Below are 18,379 nucleotides of genomic sequence, written 5' to 3' on the forward strand. Positions count from 1 at the left end.
GCTCTGCTGTGGGCCTGCCAGATGCCCTCCCCATACCGTGCCCACTGCAGAGCATAAAGAGTCAAGCTAGACTGGATCATGTGCCTCATGGAAAAGAAACCAAAAGAGAAAAGAAAACTGTATTTCTCTCAAAGTAGCCATTGAGAAACCAGCTTGCGTGGGCAATGTCTATAATGACAGTTACTCTCGCTATTGATATCCACTTTTGAGCTACTTTGTCTTTCTCTTTTCCTAGATTCTTTGATCACACCTCCAATCTGTTATGTCACAGCATTGCGCTTTGAAAAGGGTGGATGTTCATTAAGGCGTTAAATGGGCCTGCTCGTGCTTGCCGAGGGCATTCTTGTGTCCCAGAGCTCTTCCCTGTGATGCACGCGCGCACATAGACAGCCCTGGCTCAGTCAAGTCATGGCCGATGGGATTATTTTTTTCCCTGGAAAACTCCAGATGTGTGTGGAATGTGCTGTCCATCCCAGGCAGCAGCCCAGAGGATGGGTTTTTGGGGGCTCCCCACGGAGCGCTCGAGGATGTGTGCATCTGCAGATGTTGAAGCTTCCCTCGGCGAGTGCTTTCCAAAGCATCACCTTTCACCCAGAGTCAGAGAGCTGCATGCCTGTCAAGGTGTTTTATGGAGGAACTGTGGGTTGATATATGGCCAAAAATACAATGTACACACGGCTGAAAAAACAAAAAGCAGAAATTATTGCTCAGTGACATCACAGAAACAAGGAGGCACATGCTTTCTCTTTTTTCAATCCGGGCATTGAAATGTGCTTTATAACATGGTCAGAATAAAATAGTGAAGCTCTACCGTAGCATAAGATCTTAACCCACTGTTAGAGCCACATTTAATTGTCACTATACCAATTGCAATGCTTTGTGTCCCTGCTTTAGTCACTTTCTCATGTTTCGAATTCTCAATAGGGGAACTAATGGCCCAGAAGAAAAATATTAAGGGAATGACTGTACAGGACTAAAATACAAGAAATGGTTCTGTTTAGAAACATAAAGTTGATCCTCTAATGGGTGTTTTAAAGGCAACACAATTCTAAAGATATACAGTACATGAGATGCCACAAATACAATCAGCATTTCTATATCACTCAACCACATCCACACTACCAGTCAAAAGTTGGGACACACCAACTTATTCACGCTTTTTTTCGTTACTTGACTTTTTTTCAGGGTAGAACAATACAGAAAGTTATGTAGCACACATAGCACATATAAAATGATGTAGTAAGCAAAACAAGTGCAAACAAAGCCAATTTTTTTTTTAAATTTACTTTCAATATAGTAGAAAGACTTTTTGCTCAGTCTCTCAACCAACTTGACAGTCACCTGAAAAGGATTTCCAACAGTCTTGAAGGTATTCCTATACAATTTGAGCACTTTTGGGCTGTTTTTCTTCCATTCAATTCAATTGGAAATGATTGAGATGTCTTTAATGATGCCAAACATATACAAAGTTATAAAGGTACAGTAACTGATGAAGAACATGTGAAACATGTGGCCTATTTATAAAGAACTTTGTAGAGCAATACTGAAGACAACGTACGACGGTAGTAAAACACTCTGAGTTTGTGTGTGTGTGTGTGTGTGTGTGTGTGTGTGTGTGTGTGTGTGTGTGTGTGTGTGTGTGTGTGTGTGTGTGTGTGTGTGTGTGTGTGTGTGTGTATGTATAGTGTCTGGTAGTGTATATTCAAGGTCAATTTTCAACATACTTTATCCCCTAGTGTAACACTGCTTAGATATTGCAAAACAGAACCGTACATTTATGATATGTTTGCCCGTTTGTGTTTGCTTTTTGCAGCCAACCATAAATGTCACGAGTAAACTGCCAGACATGCTGTCTCCGCAAATACTCTGCCAACTTCTATATGCAAAAGCTCATAGAGTCCAGAAAAAGGTTGGCGTCTGAGGTATCACTGCAACGCTGCACAGCGACTGACCCCAGACCTGCAGCTGAACCTATGAGCTGTTTGCCAACTCATTTGTATCCATGAGAAAGACAGGTAACAAGGTGTTACATTATGGGTCTGGTATGCTGCACATTTTTACTGACTGGAGTGAGAAAAGCTGTGCCTATCTGCCACAAGTAAACCTACTGTCAGTGAACCTTGTGAAGCATGATTGGAATGCCCTCTCAAACCTATGCAGCAAGGCATGGACTGGCAAAATATTTACACAGAAATAAAAGAGACTTCAGGGAAAAACTGGCATTCAGTGCTGTACATTGGGCTTATTAAACACGAGGAGAGTGTCCACCTATACGCATTATCAAAATCCAGATGTTCTCGTTTCCCTACAAATATGCTTAACAGCAATGTCATAAACAAATCCTGAATATAAAATGAAAAAATCCTGAATTCAACAGTGTGGGAGATTTCTGTGTGCATCAAAAAGCCTTCATTTGCACAGAGAGATGAATTCAAATGTGCCTTTTTCTCTCTAGGGGAGAATAAGAAGACCAGCATTTCTTTCATATGATGACAGACCAAAGTTTCAAATTGCTGACAGCCTGTGCAGGCAAAGTGCTATCAGGTGCACACAGTGGTGGGACCACTTCAGGCCATGTGATAGTGTGACAGATCTTCAGCCATACTTCACATCAGGCACATCAGTCGCAGACATCATTCCACCCAATTTATTTTTAAATCTCATTTGAACTCTCTTAATTTACGCCCTTGTCGTGGCAGACTGGAAGTCATTCTACCGTCCGCACTCTGCCAAGAAGATCCATTCGTGTGTTTTCATATCTCATTTCATGAATCAAACATCTGCAATACTGCAAGGACTATTCCAAAAATGTGCCTTCTTAGCGAGGGCGGAAAGTTTCTGAAAGATAAACCGACACCGACAGCACAAGAGAGGGGAGGATAAGTGAAAACACTTTCATAGACATCTCATCTCTACCATCAATCATATTAAGGAGTTCCATACCCGCAAGCTTTATATGAGAGGGGGTGGGTGGAGGGAAGAATCACATGAAGACATAAAACCAACCAAAAGCAGATGAAGCTAACCCTTTTGTGGGGAGGAGGGGGGGGGTCATCTGGGAGAAATGTCTTTTGATTGCTAAACGTCTGAATGCACCACTTTGGCCTGCTAGAAGAATGGAATGTGTGAACCCGGGTTTTCGTAGGGGTGAATTCCATGTATGCCGTCTGACGCTAAGTCGCTCGGCTTTGCGCTATTTCTCAGCTGTGATAAATGCAAAGCACATACCACAGGGCTGAGAAACCCCACTGCATTGGGCCAGCTGAATGTCGAGAATGCGTCGCCTAGCATTAAGCATTGAGAACTACACACACACACACACACACACACACACACACACACACACACACTCACACACACACACACACACAAAGGCCTTTCGTGGGCAACCATTCAGTGAAAATTAGCATTGAGAATCATTTGTTAAGTAGTGAGATGTCAAAAGAACTACTCATTGGCTTTGCTGGAAGCCAAGTGCAGTTGGGGATTTTTTCCTCAGTACATGCTGGTATTAGTGATTGGCCAACTTTAAGAGGAAGTAACCACAAGCCGACCTGTTCTCACAGGCACGTTGCCTGCGGACTTGTGATTGCAGCTGCACTGCATACAAGAGCAGGAGTACTGCTCTTTCAGTGTCGGGAAATGTTATCCGACTGATGATTAAGCTCAAAGTCAAATGATTCCGAAAAGTATTGTCTTTCACAACCTTGTTGATTGACAGGGAGCCTAATGTCTTTACTTGCCTTTGCTTTTCTCACTTAATTAGTTAAAAATGACAAAAACAATATGTGTTGTGTGTTGTGTGTTTTTCTAATCAGCCTAAAGTAATCCCCCCCATCCATCCCTTTCTTTAGAGCATCTTCCTCAAAGTTTACTGACTAGGTGCTAAGCTGTTAAAAGCAGTAGACCGTGCCCAAACTATATCTATTGATAGAGAACAGAGAGGCTCATTGCAGGCCCAGAATTGCTCTTTGTTTTAACATTTTGTAGTGAAGGGAGCGAGTGTTCACCAGGGGCTCACAGCTCACAGAGGGGCCCAGAGAGGAATGTGCCGAGGGGGGAGTTTTATCGCGCAGGTTGCTTGCCAACAGTCAAGCAGGTGGCGGGATTTTGTGTGTCTGTTTTTTTTTTCACTGAATAAAGCAGCCTTCTTCACCGATGAATGGGAGATGCCATTCATGCCCCGTCGGGGGATTTGCAATGAGAGGGATTGTGCACAGACTTGCTCTTGTAAAACATGTCAGAGGGTTAACCCTCGTTAGGCACACACAAACACAAATACACAGAGACACAGACACAGACAGACAGACACACACATACACACACACACACACACACACACACAGACACACACACACACACACACACACACACACACACACACACACACACACATAGATATTAAGTAGTCAATTACACAAAACAGATTTTGTAAAGATATATATTAAGGTTTTATTCAATTAATGAAATGTTAATGGCATACAAAAATCCCCCCATCCTAGAAGTTCACAGCAACGTCCAAGTATGGGTCAACCAGCTTGAGCAAGGCGTCTACATGTAGCCCGGCATGTGTTCATATTCTCAGATATAACTTAATTGTAATGCAAATCTTTGGCGTTATGTTCACATCTCTAAATACTAATAAAGGAAAATAATATACAAAATATATTAACATCTCTCGTTTCAAAAACAGCCCTTTCTGTAAACAAAGTCCATAACTTGAACAACAACAACAACAAAAAAGCATTTCTGAAAGCAAATTGTTACGTCACAAAGCAACTTGTTACGTCACAAATCATCGACCAGCAATGGCTATGTGAGTAAAAGGGGGGTGGAGGGAGAAGAGGGTAGGAATAGGAAAATAACATGTTGCATATGGAGAAGTCAGGAAGAATCACTGATCAAAACAAGGGAGCCCTCCCTGCATTCCAGTTTAGACCAATCGCCCAATGTGTGGATATTCCCACAGACCTCTGTGATGATAATGAAAGGCCCCTACATTCACCCTCTAACTAATCTAGAGCTAAAGCCTGATGTCAGTGGCGCATTGCGGGTAAAAGACGACCTTTCTGACTTCAGAAATGTGAGTCTTGCAACAGTATAGATAGCAACGTTTTTTTCTTCCCCTATGTATGCACAGCACAACCCAGGAAGGGTCGGCAAACAGAACATTGAACAAGGGCCAAATATGGTTGGAAGTTTTCTATCTATTTTAACTGCTTTTCGATTTAGATGGTCACAGTAGAACCAGCTACCATGGCTCCGTCAAAAAATAAATACGGCCAGGAAGAGAATAGAGTTCTGAATGCCTGCCATTTCTTCAAGGCCAAGGGGTCACCCTCTAGATAGCCCTTTTCTCTAAGCAAGGGCCATTCCAGCCGGCAGGAATGTGGGAAGATTAGCCTCGGCTTGTCAGCGGAGAATAGCAACGGCGTGTCGGTTGGGCAATGACTGTCCGGGGGCACAAGAAAAGATAACCTGGCATTTCAGACATCAGCAGCCTCCACATGTTCGCTTGAGCCCCCATAAGTGTTCTTTAAACAGTAGGGACATGGATATGCATACCTCCACACCCCATTCCTGGGTTTGCAGCACCCCACTCAAAATAAGGAGTCTTCCCAATCTGTCTGAAAAGGGGCCCCCTCACGCTCATGACATGACAAGCAATTATAATAAGAACACCAACAACTGTAACGTTAATTTAGTCTGTTTGAAGAGCAGGGGTTCAGCTGATAGGCATTTGCTCAACTATTCTGGTGAGGAAAAGTAATCCAAGTCAGAGGAGGATTATGATCCAGTTGGCTTTCCCATGGTTCAAAAAAGTCAAACTATTCTGTTCTTAGTATTTTTGGGGCCAAGCAGTTGCAGTGGATCTGACGAGACATGCAGGACAGCCGATAAAAGCTGTTAAAAGCCATGCCGGGTGTTGTCTTTCCTTGGGAATGCCTGACCCAACTCAGCTCAGTTTTGGATCTAAAAACAGGAGCTGAGAAGAGTCGTGGATGCAGCGTATTAAAACTGAGGGAAACTGAGACGCACATTCAGAATCATTTGGATGTCATTCCTATTCTTCCATACCAACCAGACAGCACTCTTCACACACATCCACACACAAACGAGAAAAAAAAGTCACACCATCAGCAGCATATCATAAATATAAATACAATACTTAAAAAAAAGGAGAACATACACATTTATACATATGCAGTTTTGTTTTGCGTGGTGACAGCTGCCCCCTTTGCAACTTTTGCAGAGTACTGTCCAAGTACCTCAGAAGAATCAGGCTCATGTGCACCTGGCAGTCCACTGAAAGAGCCTGGCCAGCTAAGTTGTAGATGTGTCTTTCATTGTTCTGTTCTGTTGTTTTTCTTTTCTCTTCTCTTCGTATTGCTTGCTTGTTTTTAAGTGTAGAGACAAACAGTCCAAGGGAGCTCAGCTCTCCTCTCTACACCGTGACAGTTCAGGGTTCCTCTTCCTTCTATCCATCTCGGCCCCGTAAAAGCACACAAACCCGCACACAAACCCTCGTCGACATTTCTTGTCTGCCTCGATAACCTCTGAAGTCCTTTGCGGAGCTGGGTTAAGTAGGGTGGTGGAGGTGGAGGTGGGGGTGTAGGTGGGGGTGGGGGGGATTAGGTGGAGGAAAAGGGGCGCTGTGACTGTGTCCCACTTTGACAGACAAGAGTCTGGAAACAGGAAGACGCTTCGCTATTCCGCGTGGGTCTGGCGAGCGCCGCGCTCCGCTTAATCCGACTGGCTGCTTCTCTGCGCTCCAGAGCCACGCTGGAGAGAGTCCCAGGCCTCCTTTTCAAATCAGGATCTCCACCACATCTGTGTCGGCGCTCAGGCATTTCATCAGGCTGGCCGGAGCAGCGGTCTGCTGGGAGTTATCTGTAATGAAATAAATGTTTGACATTAAGATTAGCCTCCACCAGTAATGGGGAGCAGGCCTCAAGGTCGCGGCGCGGAGTGGCGGCTTTAAGGGGCCTGGCCGATGATGTCAATGGGCCGCGAGGATAACAGAGAAGATATCAGGAGCATGCTAACACACGCCTCGCTATGGATGGAGTCAACGTTTGGCAAATAAGAATAACTCAAAATATATTTCTCTCCCGCTCCTAGATTTTGATTGCGCTTGGTTAGTCATTAACCACTAAAGTTCAAAAAGGCAAGTATGTGGTGTGATTACGTAAGCTTACAGGCAATATGAAAGGTCACATTATTTTACTTTTAATCACTTCTATGTTTGATGAATCATGTGCTATTAAACCATGTGGCATCTCGCCAACAAGCCTGAACTGCGTAGGTTTGACCACAACTGTGATATAAAGCAATGGGCCTGTGGTGACTGACATATGACATGTGTACTGGGATGACTAGACTACACACCAGAAGTGGCTGCTGTCGGTGTAGCTGTGGGAACAGCAGGGCTACTGGTCTCAGGGGTGGGCACGTCGCACTGGGTGCCGCAGTCCTGACTGGACACTCTGGTGGGGGGCAGACGGGGAGCAGGTGGCGGCAGAGTGGGCCCGGCCGTCTGGTCATCCGAGAGGCTCTTCCCTGCAGACGGAAAAGAGGAAGCTGTTAAAACCACCGTCTCGCTTCCTCATTCACACCCGACCGCCCGCACGCAAATACACACACAGATACAGATATATCACACGCCCCATAGATTGCATTGCATGACAAAAAAGAAAACATCTGCTTCCGACAGACACCCTCCACATTTTTCTCTTAGCTATTCTGGAGTGTCTATTCTTGCACCAAAAGGGGAGACGATTATAAATTCCATACAGGAGAAGACATCATCTATTTGAGGGTGGCAGGCAGCGGTGTGTGTTTGTGTGTGTGTGTGTGTGTGTGCTGCCCCGCTGGTTTTATTTTGGAGACGGCACATTCTGAGCTGGCGTCCGCTTAAGGGAGTCTGGCCAGTTGTCGAGTAACCAAAAAGACATGTGCTGTTCCTGTTTTCTTTTCCTCCCACCCTTCCGCCCCTTCATCCCCTCATTCCTTTAGTCCCAGTGTCTCCACCGACCCAGGACTACGCCCAGAGCTCGGAGAGGATTCCTCACCCTTGCCGCGGATGCTGCAGGTGGCGGTGGTGGCCGTGAGGATGGTGCTGATGGAGGGCACGGAGCGAGCTGGACGCAGGCCTTGCTGCTCGCGGCGGGACCGCTGGTGCATCACTTTGATCACGGCGTCCTTCTCCAGCAGCTGAGCGTGGAGAGCCCGGATTCTGCAAGACACAAACACAATGTCCAGTTAGTTCCTCGTCTAGCTGACCATGCAAAAAAATGATCCATTTGAAATTAGCCGTTTCATTTTGAACAATGCATTCCAATGATTCCGACTTGGAAGCCGCTCCAGTGGAAAGTCCCAGACACGCAAGACGAACATATATGGAATACTTCAAGTGTCAGTTAAATAATGTGCTCATTATCTGTGTCAACTATGCGTTTCAGAGATGGACTGATTTATAGAAAAAAAGCGAAGGACATTCCAGTGATTCCGGCTGTGCAGTCTTTAGAATGAGCCTGGGAAATGGGCGTACCTGTTCTCCATCTCTTGGTGTCTGTGAGTGGTGGATGGCAGGTCCTCGTTGAAGCTGTTGTTTGGCGAGTGGCGTGGGGAGTGGTTGATGATGGTAGTGTCCCTGTAAGAACCAAAACCAAAACCGCATTTAGACAAAGCCCTTACATCAACAACAGTCAATTGCAGTAAATTGCAATGGCACAGGAATGTGGAATAGAGGTTTGCGATCCTGTCATCTCTAACACGTGTGTTGTTGTCCTGCGGTATCGCTGTGTTGCTCACCTCTGTGCTGCAGCGGTAGCGGCGGCGTCCATGGCGAACTGGCGCATGGTGCTCTCCTCCAGGTACTTCTGCTCCCAGCGCGTGATGTCGGCCTCCAGGGCCAGCACGCGCTCCTCGCGCTCCCGCAGCTGCTGCTGCAGAGACATGGTGCTCATCTCCAGCTGAGAGGGACCGCACGCCTGGCCTTGGGAGTGCCACTGTAGCGACAGAGCCAAAACAGGTTAGCGCCTGTGTCCAACTTCATATAGGGACGCAATGGGCAAAGTTAGCGAATGGCTAAGTTAACATCGCACAGGGGCCCGTTTCTCAAAACCATAGTTGCTAACTAAGTTAGCAACTTTGCTGGTTGCAATGCAACTTCCCATTTCCAACCAACTAAGTTGCTAACAGATCAGCAAGTATGGTTTTGGGAAACGCACCCCAGGAAGATATTGTTGCCGTGGTTACCTGCTGTGCCCGCAGGCTCTTGAGCTCATGCTCCAGCCGCGTGCGCAGACGCAGTTCGAGCGCCTCGCGCTTCTCGCAGGCGGCCTGCAGCTGGGCCAGCGCGCTCTGCAGCCGCTCCACCTTCTCCACGTAGGCGCGCTTGCGGCGCAGCTCGTCCTCCAGCTGCCGGCTGCGCGCCTGCGCCGAGACCAGCGCCTGCTCCAGGGCCTCGCCCCGCCGACGCCACTCCTCGCCGCAGCCCCGCAGGTGCAGCACCTCCCGCTCCAGGCGCTCGCGCTCCTGCTGCAGCTCCTCGTCTGGAAGGAGGGGGAAGGGGGGAGAGGAGGAGAACAAAAAAAAACAGGAATAATGTTAGTTTTACGTCAACCGCTGCAGCAGAAGGAGAAGTCATCACATTGCTCAAGCTGCACACACAGTATGTGGACTGGATGCCAAGTGGCAGTGCGTCATTGGTGACACACATCAGACAGGCAGGACTGATGCCCTTCCAAGTAATGCCACACTACCCGTGATCAAACTCTGGGAAACGTCGGCCCTGCTCTGCTCTGCCCGCCAGCGAATTCTCAGCAAACTCCCCCCTTTTTTTTGGCTCCCGGGCCTCTGGGAAGACATTAGCTCTCTGTGCCTCCTCCTCTCTCCTGGGGGACTGGAGAATGCCATTTACGACGGCTGGAATGCCGTTGTGGGGACATGCCGTTAAGAATGGCTGCGCTGAGTTAACAGCCACTCTTTAGCGCTGAGGCGTGTCTGGGACACATTCCCAGAATTCCCGGCCCCTCTCCCACTGTCTCTGGAAGAAGAAGAAGAACTTCTCACAGAAAGTCCAGAACAAAAAAAAAGTGGGGGGGCTCGGGGCCTGGTTTACACAAGCCTGTGTTGTGTGTGAAGAGTGACTGGTTTGCTCCATGTGTCCTTTGACCCACCAGTGTATGGCTGCTGGTGAGGCCCCAGTATTCACTGCTCCACCCAGTCTATCTACAGCCATCGCCCCCGCCAGAGAACTTCCCTGCCTCTCACAGAGCTATTTCCTCCCGTCCCCAATATGCTTGAGAGAGGAAATCTTAACCACTTTTGTCTTTCTGGGTCACCCTGAATTTATGTTACCGGTAACACTTGAAGAGGGGGGAAAAAAACAGGAGAGAGCAATCGCCCTTGAGCCTTGTGCTAAAACAAGTCCCTGATTATACAACTAGAGTGCCAGGTCCTGGAGGGAATGCAGACTTCCTCTGATCCCTCTCCACATACAGCCAGTCCTTTGTGCAGAGGGACTCAGGAATGTCACTAGGCTAAGCAGTAAACAAGTAAATCAAATACCTCCATGGGGTCATGATGTTGAAAATTTTAACTCCCAGCTATAAAGACCTTGCTCACCCCATAACTCTAGGTCATACCGAAACATGCAGTCACAGAAAAACAGAAAATACTGTTGTCCTTGTTCTCAAACAACTACAGTCTGAACTCTGAGCTGTTGCAAGCTGCTAATACTTTTTGAGAATAGCAATCAACTGTGCCAGAATCTCTTTGAGAATGTACCACATGGAAGACCAGCATGGAAATTGGCTCCTTTAAGACAAACAGTCAAGCACTAAGGGCAAAACTAATGCCATTATGTAACTAGCTAAGGATCATTTCAAGTAGATTAGACAAGTTTCCAATGCAATGTCCAAATTATCTTCCATTGTGGGGAAAATAAAATCTGAAACTATCAAAACAAACTATCCCTAATGTCCTTCAGGGAGACCTTATTGTTACTGCCTAATTAAAGTACAGCCAAGTCACTTAGGCATAACAATAAACTTAAACCAATTACTTCTTGGCGCAGGGACTGTAACATCCAAACAAGGGCAGGAAGATAAGTCAAGTCCGACTTGACAAATCTGTAGTGGACACACGGTGTCTGTATAATGTGAGGCTCCTGAGGAAGGAGCTCAAAGTCTAAGCGGGGGGAGAGGACCCGAGGAGGGAGGCGTTCCCAGCGAACGGAACAGCCTGAAATACCTGAAAATATTCCAGGAATCCAGGCCGCACTTACGGCCGCTGTGAATAATGACTGGTGTTCAAGGGCCAAAAGAGCTCCTTGGCTGGGGGAAGCGGAGAGGAACTCTGCCTCCCCACAGCTAGGGCTCAGCCATTCCAAAAGGTAGAGACACCTCCTCTGGAAGGGGAGTGAGAGGGACTACTTGGCACTCCACAGGATTTTGTCACAGGACTCCAGGAGAGTTAGCTTTTTGCTATGCAATGTATCTGAGTGCCTTTGTCTCGGTATTTTTCTCAAAACCCTAACTTTCCCAGGAATTATAGTAATAACCATTGACAGAAAGCTGTCATGGCATGTGGTTTGACAACATCTGAAGGCAAAGAATGAAGAAAACAACATCTTAGGGGTAAATGGTAGTGTTTCCTCGTAATGCTACCCAGAGATGAAGGGATTATGTATTCTGATCATATATTTACTTACTTTGCTCAACCAGTTTGGCATAGACATGCTGGCTCTGGTCTTCTACTTCCATAGTTGCTAGCTGCTTATTAGCAGTTTCCAGGCGATCTGCAATTAAAAAAACATAAATCTGTTTAAAAAGTGAACTCATCTGGAGCGTACTCGCATGACTGATGCCGGATTCCTCTCTACATAGATAATACTTGCACATGCATTGCATCAGCTGGGTTTACCTCTGAGGTCCCTGTTGAAGTCATGCAGCCGTTTGATCTCGGCCTCCAGTTTGTTCCTCATCGTCTTCTCCAGGGACTCTCTCTTCGCAGAGCCCTTCATCAAGGTCTCATAATCCTCCGATATCCTCTGGATCTCCTGCTCCAGCTGAAACAAAAGAGGCAGATTGACTTAAGTCACTTCCATTAACAGTGGTTATAATTCCCTTGTTGGGTCACTTGAGGAGAAAAAATGAAGTGGTGGTGATCCATGCTACACCTAAACAAACCAGGTCAAGATTGCTGGGAGAGGAATGTGCTTGGCTGATCAGCTCATTGTGCTTGGCCTGAGAAATGAATCCCTCTCTCTCTCCCTCTCTCTTTTTCTCTTTCACTCTCTCTCTCTCTCTCTCTCTCTCTCCCTCTCTCTCAGGCCTCCTCAGGGACTGGGAATTGAATCAACATTCCTGAACGAACACTTATGAGTCCCAGGTGTCTGTGCATTCATCTGCCCGTGGGGCTGCATGCCAGAGAGCCAGGGAGAGGGACAAAAGAACAGGATGTGTGGAAGGCATACCATCGCCCTGAAATGGGAGCATTACTCAAACTGTAGGCACTCCAGCTCTCTGTGGCAGGAAAGGCAGTTCTGCCAACCAACACCCTACCAACACTCAAGCCTAACCCCTTGCTAGCAGTACCACCCCTGTTTGCTTTTTATGCTAGAGGAGAGAGTGAGGGGTTTACTCAAAGGGAAATGGTGAACAATTTGCATAAGTCTGCGAATGACAGTGTGGGAACTGATCTACTCCCCAAGAATGATCCGGAAATATCCAACAGTCAGTATCTCTCCCTGTTGCCTTGACAGGGGGATTCCATTTGTTCCTCTAATAGGAAAAGGCCATAAATGGTACAAAAGTGTGTGTATGTGAGTGAGTGTGTGTGTATGTATGGGGGGGGGGGGGTTCCTTCTTTTTCATGAAGAAAACAAGGAGACATGTAAGGCTGTGTCAGAGGAGGGGGGAAAGTGAAAGAGGCCATTGAATTGGGGAATCCACAGCTGTGGGGTCGCCGTGGTGCTGGCTGCACCCTGCACTGTCAGCTGTGGCCCCAGTTGAAGGGCCTTCACCACTGCCTGACACTAGCGCAGACGAGCCCAGACATCTGCTCGTCTGGAGCATCCCCCCCGTGGAACACGGGCAGACAAAGGAGGCCTTAGAGAAACAAGGGGAGACTGAGAGAGAGAGAGAGAGAGACTTTCCCTTCAATCTAATTCCCTACTCATCACAAACCATCACACTCTAATGAGGATTTCTTAACCCACTACTAAGGTATGATTGTGGTGCAATCTTCACAGAAGGAAAGGGAGAAAAAAGCCCTATAAAATAAATGACTTGCAAATTATATTTTATGAGGCATAGTCAGCAGAGCCAAACTAGCTTTGCCCATCCAGACCGTCTGTGACATTCTGACATTTGAGTAATGACATTATCACATTACAGTAAAATGTTCTGCCCGTTTGGCATCTCCAGTGAAGTGGATGAATTCGATGTGCTCCGAGAGGACAAACAAGTTTGAAGAAATTTCACTTAGTCACTGAGAATGAGCGCTTTTTTTCTAAATGAAATCAAAATCCTTGTGATCCCTCCATTGCATGCATTCCTACTGGGCTTGCGAGCTAATCTCTCTGGTATGTGGCATTTGGCAAGAGCGACCGCATTATGGTTTTCTACATCCACACCCGCTGTAAGCCATGTGTGCTTTAAACCAAAAACTTCTGATGTTAATTATCACTACCATAGCACTTCCCCAACATACTATTAATCAGTCAGAGGTCAATCTGAGGACAACATTCTTCCTCAGTTGTTTCATTCAGGACAGCTTCTCCGCTCACCTTCGTTAGCCTTGTTGTCTTCTCACTGTAACCCTCCAATTCCTTTTTGAGTCTCTCGTTTTCCCTCATCAACATCTCCACCTGAGCAGCTTGTGCAGGGTTGCTAGGGATTGCTGGGGCTGCCATCATGTACTCCTGACCAGCAGGGGTCACTGTGGGCAGAGCGGTCTGGCGCACAACCATCTGTGGGGCTGGCACATACCTAAAGACGGAGGGGAGACAACTCATCAGTGCTTAATACTATCACTGACAACCTCAATCAGTGCTTTCTCCTACATATTATGCTGTGTTTGGCTTTTGTGGATTGTCTTCAGTTACCTTTGGTGCTGGGAGTGGAAAGGTGGGGGTGGCTCCTGGTAGTAATGTCCATGCTCCTGCGAGTGGCTGACCATATATCCAGGTGTCTTAACCAGGAAGGGGTAATCTGGAGGTGGTCCCCTCTGGTCGAGTGCGGGATGAGACCCAGGCTCCTCGTAGGACATGGGCCCTAAGTGGTAGTTGGAGAGCTGGGGGTAGCTATGCGAGGAGCTCATGGGCAGGTTCTCGTTGGAACCATTCCTCTCCAGGGAGAGCTGCATCAGGCGCTCGCTGAGCGACCGAGCGTGCTCTCGTTTTAGGTCCCACATTCCCTCTCCGTGTGTGTCCCCATCGTGAACGGGCACATCCATGCCTTGGCTGTGCTGCATGATCGTTTGGCCTCTCTGAGCAGCCAAGAACTGAGAGTGGGCCTTGGCCTCCTCGTAGGTGGGCAGCTCCTCGCTGTGCAGCTGGTAGAGGTTGCAGACAGGGCTCTCTGAGTGCTGGTAGTCCCCCTGGTGCTCCTGGCCCTGGGGCTCCTGTCGTGTGGACATCTGGAGGAACTGGGACTCCTCCTGGGTGAGGCTCTCCAAGGACGAACGGGGGCTACCAGCACCCCCTCCGCTGCTGCCACCGCGCAGGGCCTGCTGCTGGATGGCCAGGAGGGTGCGGGTATCTGTGGGGTTGCCGTAGCGCAGCTGCTCCTGGATTAGCCGGTGCAGGACAGTGCCAGAAGATTCCTCAGCGGTTCTCATCTCGACTGAGAGTATGTCTGCGAGTAATGCGTGTATTTTTGCTTTTAAAGGCGACTTTGAATAGACCACCACTGACCTAAAAAGAATAGAGAAAAAATTCAGTCACCAATCAGCCAATGGGCATTAATATTGTTTATATGGAAAATGTGGTAGTTACCATCTGTCTGCACATAATTGACAAACAAGTTCAGAACAATTAGCATAAAGGTAAATATTCTGTTTTATTTATCAAAACAACTAAAAGCAGCTCCCATAAAGTTGTGGGAATCTTTTCCCATGATTCCAATGCCAGAAACTCTGATTCTAAATCGGCCCATACCAGACATGTCTCTCACACCTACTGACTCAACATGCTACTCAGAATCCCATCCCACAGCTACCAAACTTATAAATAATACCACTCCAAAATACCCGAAAGGTTCCTGGCGCAGTTCGCATGCCAACGTATGCGTCTTACCAGTATAATGGCCAACAGAGTTTATGGTTTCCCAAACGTCCCAACACAAACTATTATAGGCTACTCTAAAAATTCCCATCCACATGAATATCCATATGCCAATGTTTTCGTCAACACTTTGACAACATGTGGGATAGCCTACTAAACTACCCAGTCAAAATGAATCATGCCGTTTTAGCAGTCTAAAAATGTAGAGATAAGTGGGAATTTTTGCACCATTAGTTAAGACTTGTTGCGACAGACATTTCCTGCTGCAAACGTTGGCAAATTCCTTTCCCTTGCCTCACCGCTGCTGCTTCTCAGACTAAGTTTTAACATGCCAGAAATATGGGGCTGGAAGGCCCGTGTCGAGGATTTGGTTTGTGTTGCTCAATAGCGGTATAACTTTCAGGCAAAATAAACAAATACAGAAACAACATGGGCTAAATGAAATTGCTACAATTCAAACAATATATTCACTGCCAGTCCAGTAAAGTTTAAAACCAACATCGTTAAACTCGTCAACCCAAATACTCCGTAATGACATGAGGACAACAAAACGGCGCACTCATATATGTTCACGGTAAAACTACAGAGAGCTACTACTGTACAACAATATGAATAGGTCATGAAAAAATATCACCATAGCACATTAAACTTTATATTTTACCGAATAACACAATCCATAATAGTCAAATTCCATGAAATCCACGTTAGCGCTTACAGCGCACCAGCGCTCGACTGACAAAAATACTTACCTATTCACAATTCATCACGAAGAAAAGTTTAGGACGGTCCTAATGGTACTTCTTTCAATTTGTTCGAGTTGAATATAATCCTATAAACAGAACGTCGTCGTTTGTATTCCTATTCGTGGTTTCTTGTTTTAAGAGCGGACGCGTGAGTGTGTGCGCCCGTACGAATCCTACAGCAGACTGAGCTCGAGAGGCGGAGAGGGCAGCGCTAATAAACGACTGGGGCTGATTGTTCCGCGCGCCTGGAATGTGTGGTATGTGAAGGCTCCGGGTCTCTGAGGGATCAAACGCACAACCGCAGCGAGCAAAGCGAAGGGGGGCAGGGCGAGAGAAAGACTGAACTGCACTACCGCTCACGGCCTCAATGCTGGCCTGCTTCTGTGATGCAAAGCGTGGAGATGGTGTGCGCATTTTCGTGATAGTGTTATTAACAGGGACATGTGGAGTTATAACTGAAGGTAACACTTGGCCTCATGCAGGCCTATTTGATTGTGTTGATATTTTCGGTCTCACCACGGTTTTGACAAATTAAGTAGGCTATAATGAAATTCTCTGTGATCAGTTTGAAGTGGAACAATACATTGATCTTAAAATATCTGAAAAGCTGATATTCAAATTAATTACAATTTAAATATAAGCATTTAGGGAATTAAATATGTATGCAACAAAACTATACCCATTTGATTAAGTGTGAAGCATCATATTTATATCATATGAATCCTAGAGCTGAAATCCCGATAACCCAACGTGTAGTAAAGTACAATGAAATTTGTCAGACCAACTGAAAGGGATGCATCTGAAAAGTGGGTAACAAATTTGAAGCCTGACCTATGAATCTGATAAAGAAATTACTTTAAAGGACCTTTTGTTTGCTGTAGTCTGGTCAATATTTAAGCTGTGGCCCGTGCCAGTTAATTGCTGAGTGTGTGTCTGTGGATGGAGGTGGAGAGAAGGGGGCTGCATGTGCATGTGTGTGTGTGTGTGTGTGTGTGTGTGTGTGTGTGTGTGTGTGTGTGTGTGTATGTGCGCGTGTGTCTGAGGCATGCTGCCTGCCAGCTGTCCGTGGAGTAAAATCCCCTTCCCCTTCTTAATCAGAGCTCAGAGAGGTGCATTGTTCTCCCCACAGCAGACATTACTGGGGGAGCACTGCCATCTGCTCCTACACACTCCACTCCAACACCCCCTCCACCTTGCATTCTACACACACACACTTACGCATGCACACACACACACACACACACACACACACACACACACGCGCATGCAGACACACACACACACACACACACACACACACACACACACACACACACACAGAGAGACATACAGCCGAGACACATATACACACCAAGCACAAAGGAACACTCAAAACACAAAGGAACGCTTAGGCCTACACAGTATACACAATCATACACATACGCATAGTATTTCTAAGACTATCACTATATGCTAAAATGTAGAAACAAATACAAAATCATGAGGTACATGTGCAGCCGAGACACATATACACACCAAGCACAAAGGAACACTCAAAACACAAAGGAACGCTTACACGATATACACAGTCATACACATATATATGCATAGTATTTCTAAGACTATCACTATGCTAGAATGTACAAACAAATAGAAATTCATGAGGTACATGCATATATCAACACCATAAACACACACATACACACACAAAAAAAACATGGTCTCATGGTCAATTCATTGATGTGTGTAGCAAGGGGACTGTTTTTTAATTTTTTTTTTAAATCATCAGCTTGAGTGGAATTCCCAGTGCTGGGACATCTGGAGAGAGTGAGCCAGTGGCAAGTCTCTGCCTGTCATCTATAGGGTCAGCACTTTATGTTCTGTTTTTTTCTGTTGTGCTTTTAAACAAAGTTCAGAACGATGCACAATTCTGTTGACAGTTGACACAGACACCCATTCCATCTAGGCAAATGTAGCCCCTCTATAATTTGCATGGCAGTTAGGGGACCACATTCCAGTTTCCTTATCTGTGGTTCTTTTCTGAGGACATTTCAAAATGCAGGTTCTCAGGGTGAACTCCATTTTAGTTTTAACTGTAGCATAGGAGACCTAAGAAATTAGGAATCCGAAATCCCTGATAGCACATTGTACCCACCATACCAGAATAAAAGTTAAAGAGGATTAAATGTCAAAACAATAGGGGCTAACTGCAGTGGCCACATTGGAGATGGTATGTCCATTCTTCTTTATAGATGCAAATCAGTGAAATGACTTCATTCAAAAGCAGCCCAAATAAAAGGGATTATGAGAACAGATTACAGATGGACTCCATTGTTATTTAACTTTTCATTCTTTTCAGCCT

General features: G+C 46.3%; 1 protein-coding gene across 1 annotated transcript; it reads right to left on the reverse strand.

Moving 5' to 3' along the window:
- Positions 1 to 4,427: 4,427 nt before the first annotated feature.
- amotl2a (angiomotin like 2a) lies at positions 4,428 to 16,234 on the reverse strand. The gene is made up of 11 exons (XM_062555906.1): positions 16,045 to 16,234; positions 14,117 to 14,926; positions 13,799 to 14,000; positions 11,932 to 12,076; positions 11,720 to 11,806; positions 9,262 to 9,557; positions 8,815 to 9,011; positions 8,552 to 8,653; positions 8,073 to 8,236; positions 7,390 to 7,560; positions 4,428 to 6,891 (listed from the first exon to the last, which is right to left on the reverse strand). Exons 2-11 carry the CDS (start codon positions 14,848 to 14,850, stop codon positions 6,809 to 6,811), a joined length of 2,181 nt encoding a protein of 726 aa, XP_062411890.1. The 5' UTR covers positions 14,851 to 14,926; positions 16,045 to 16,234; the 3' UTR covers positions 4,428 to 6,808.
- Between the last annotated feature and the right edge of the window lie 2,145 nt (positions 16,235 to 18,379).

The sequence above is a fragment of the Sardina pilchardus genome, chromosome 15 (genome assembly GCF_963854185.1).
Source record: "Sardina pilchardus chromosome 15, fSarPil1.1, whole genome shotgun sequence".
Classification (NCBI taxonomy): Eukaryota; Metazoa; Chordata; class Actinopteri; order Clupeiformes; family Clupeidae; genus Sardina; species Sardina pilchardus.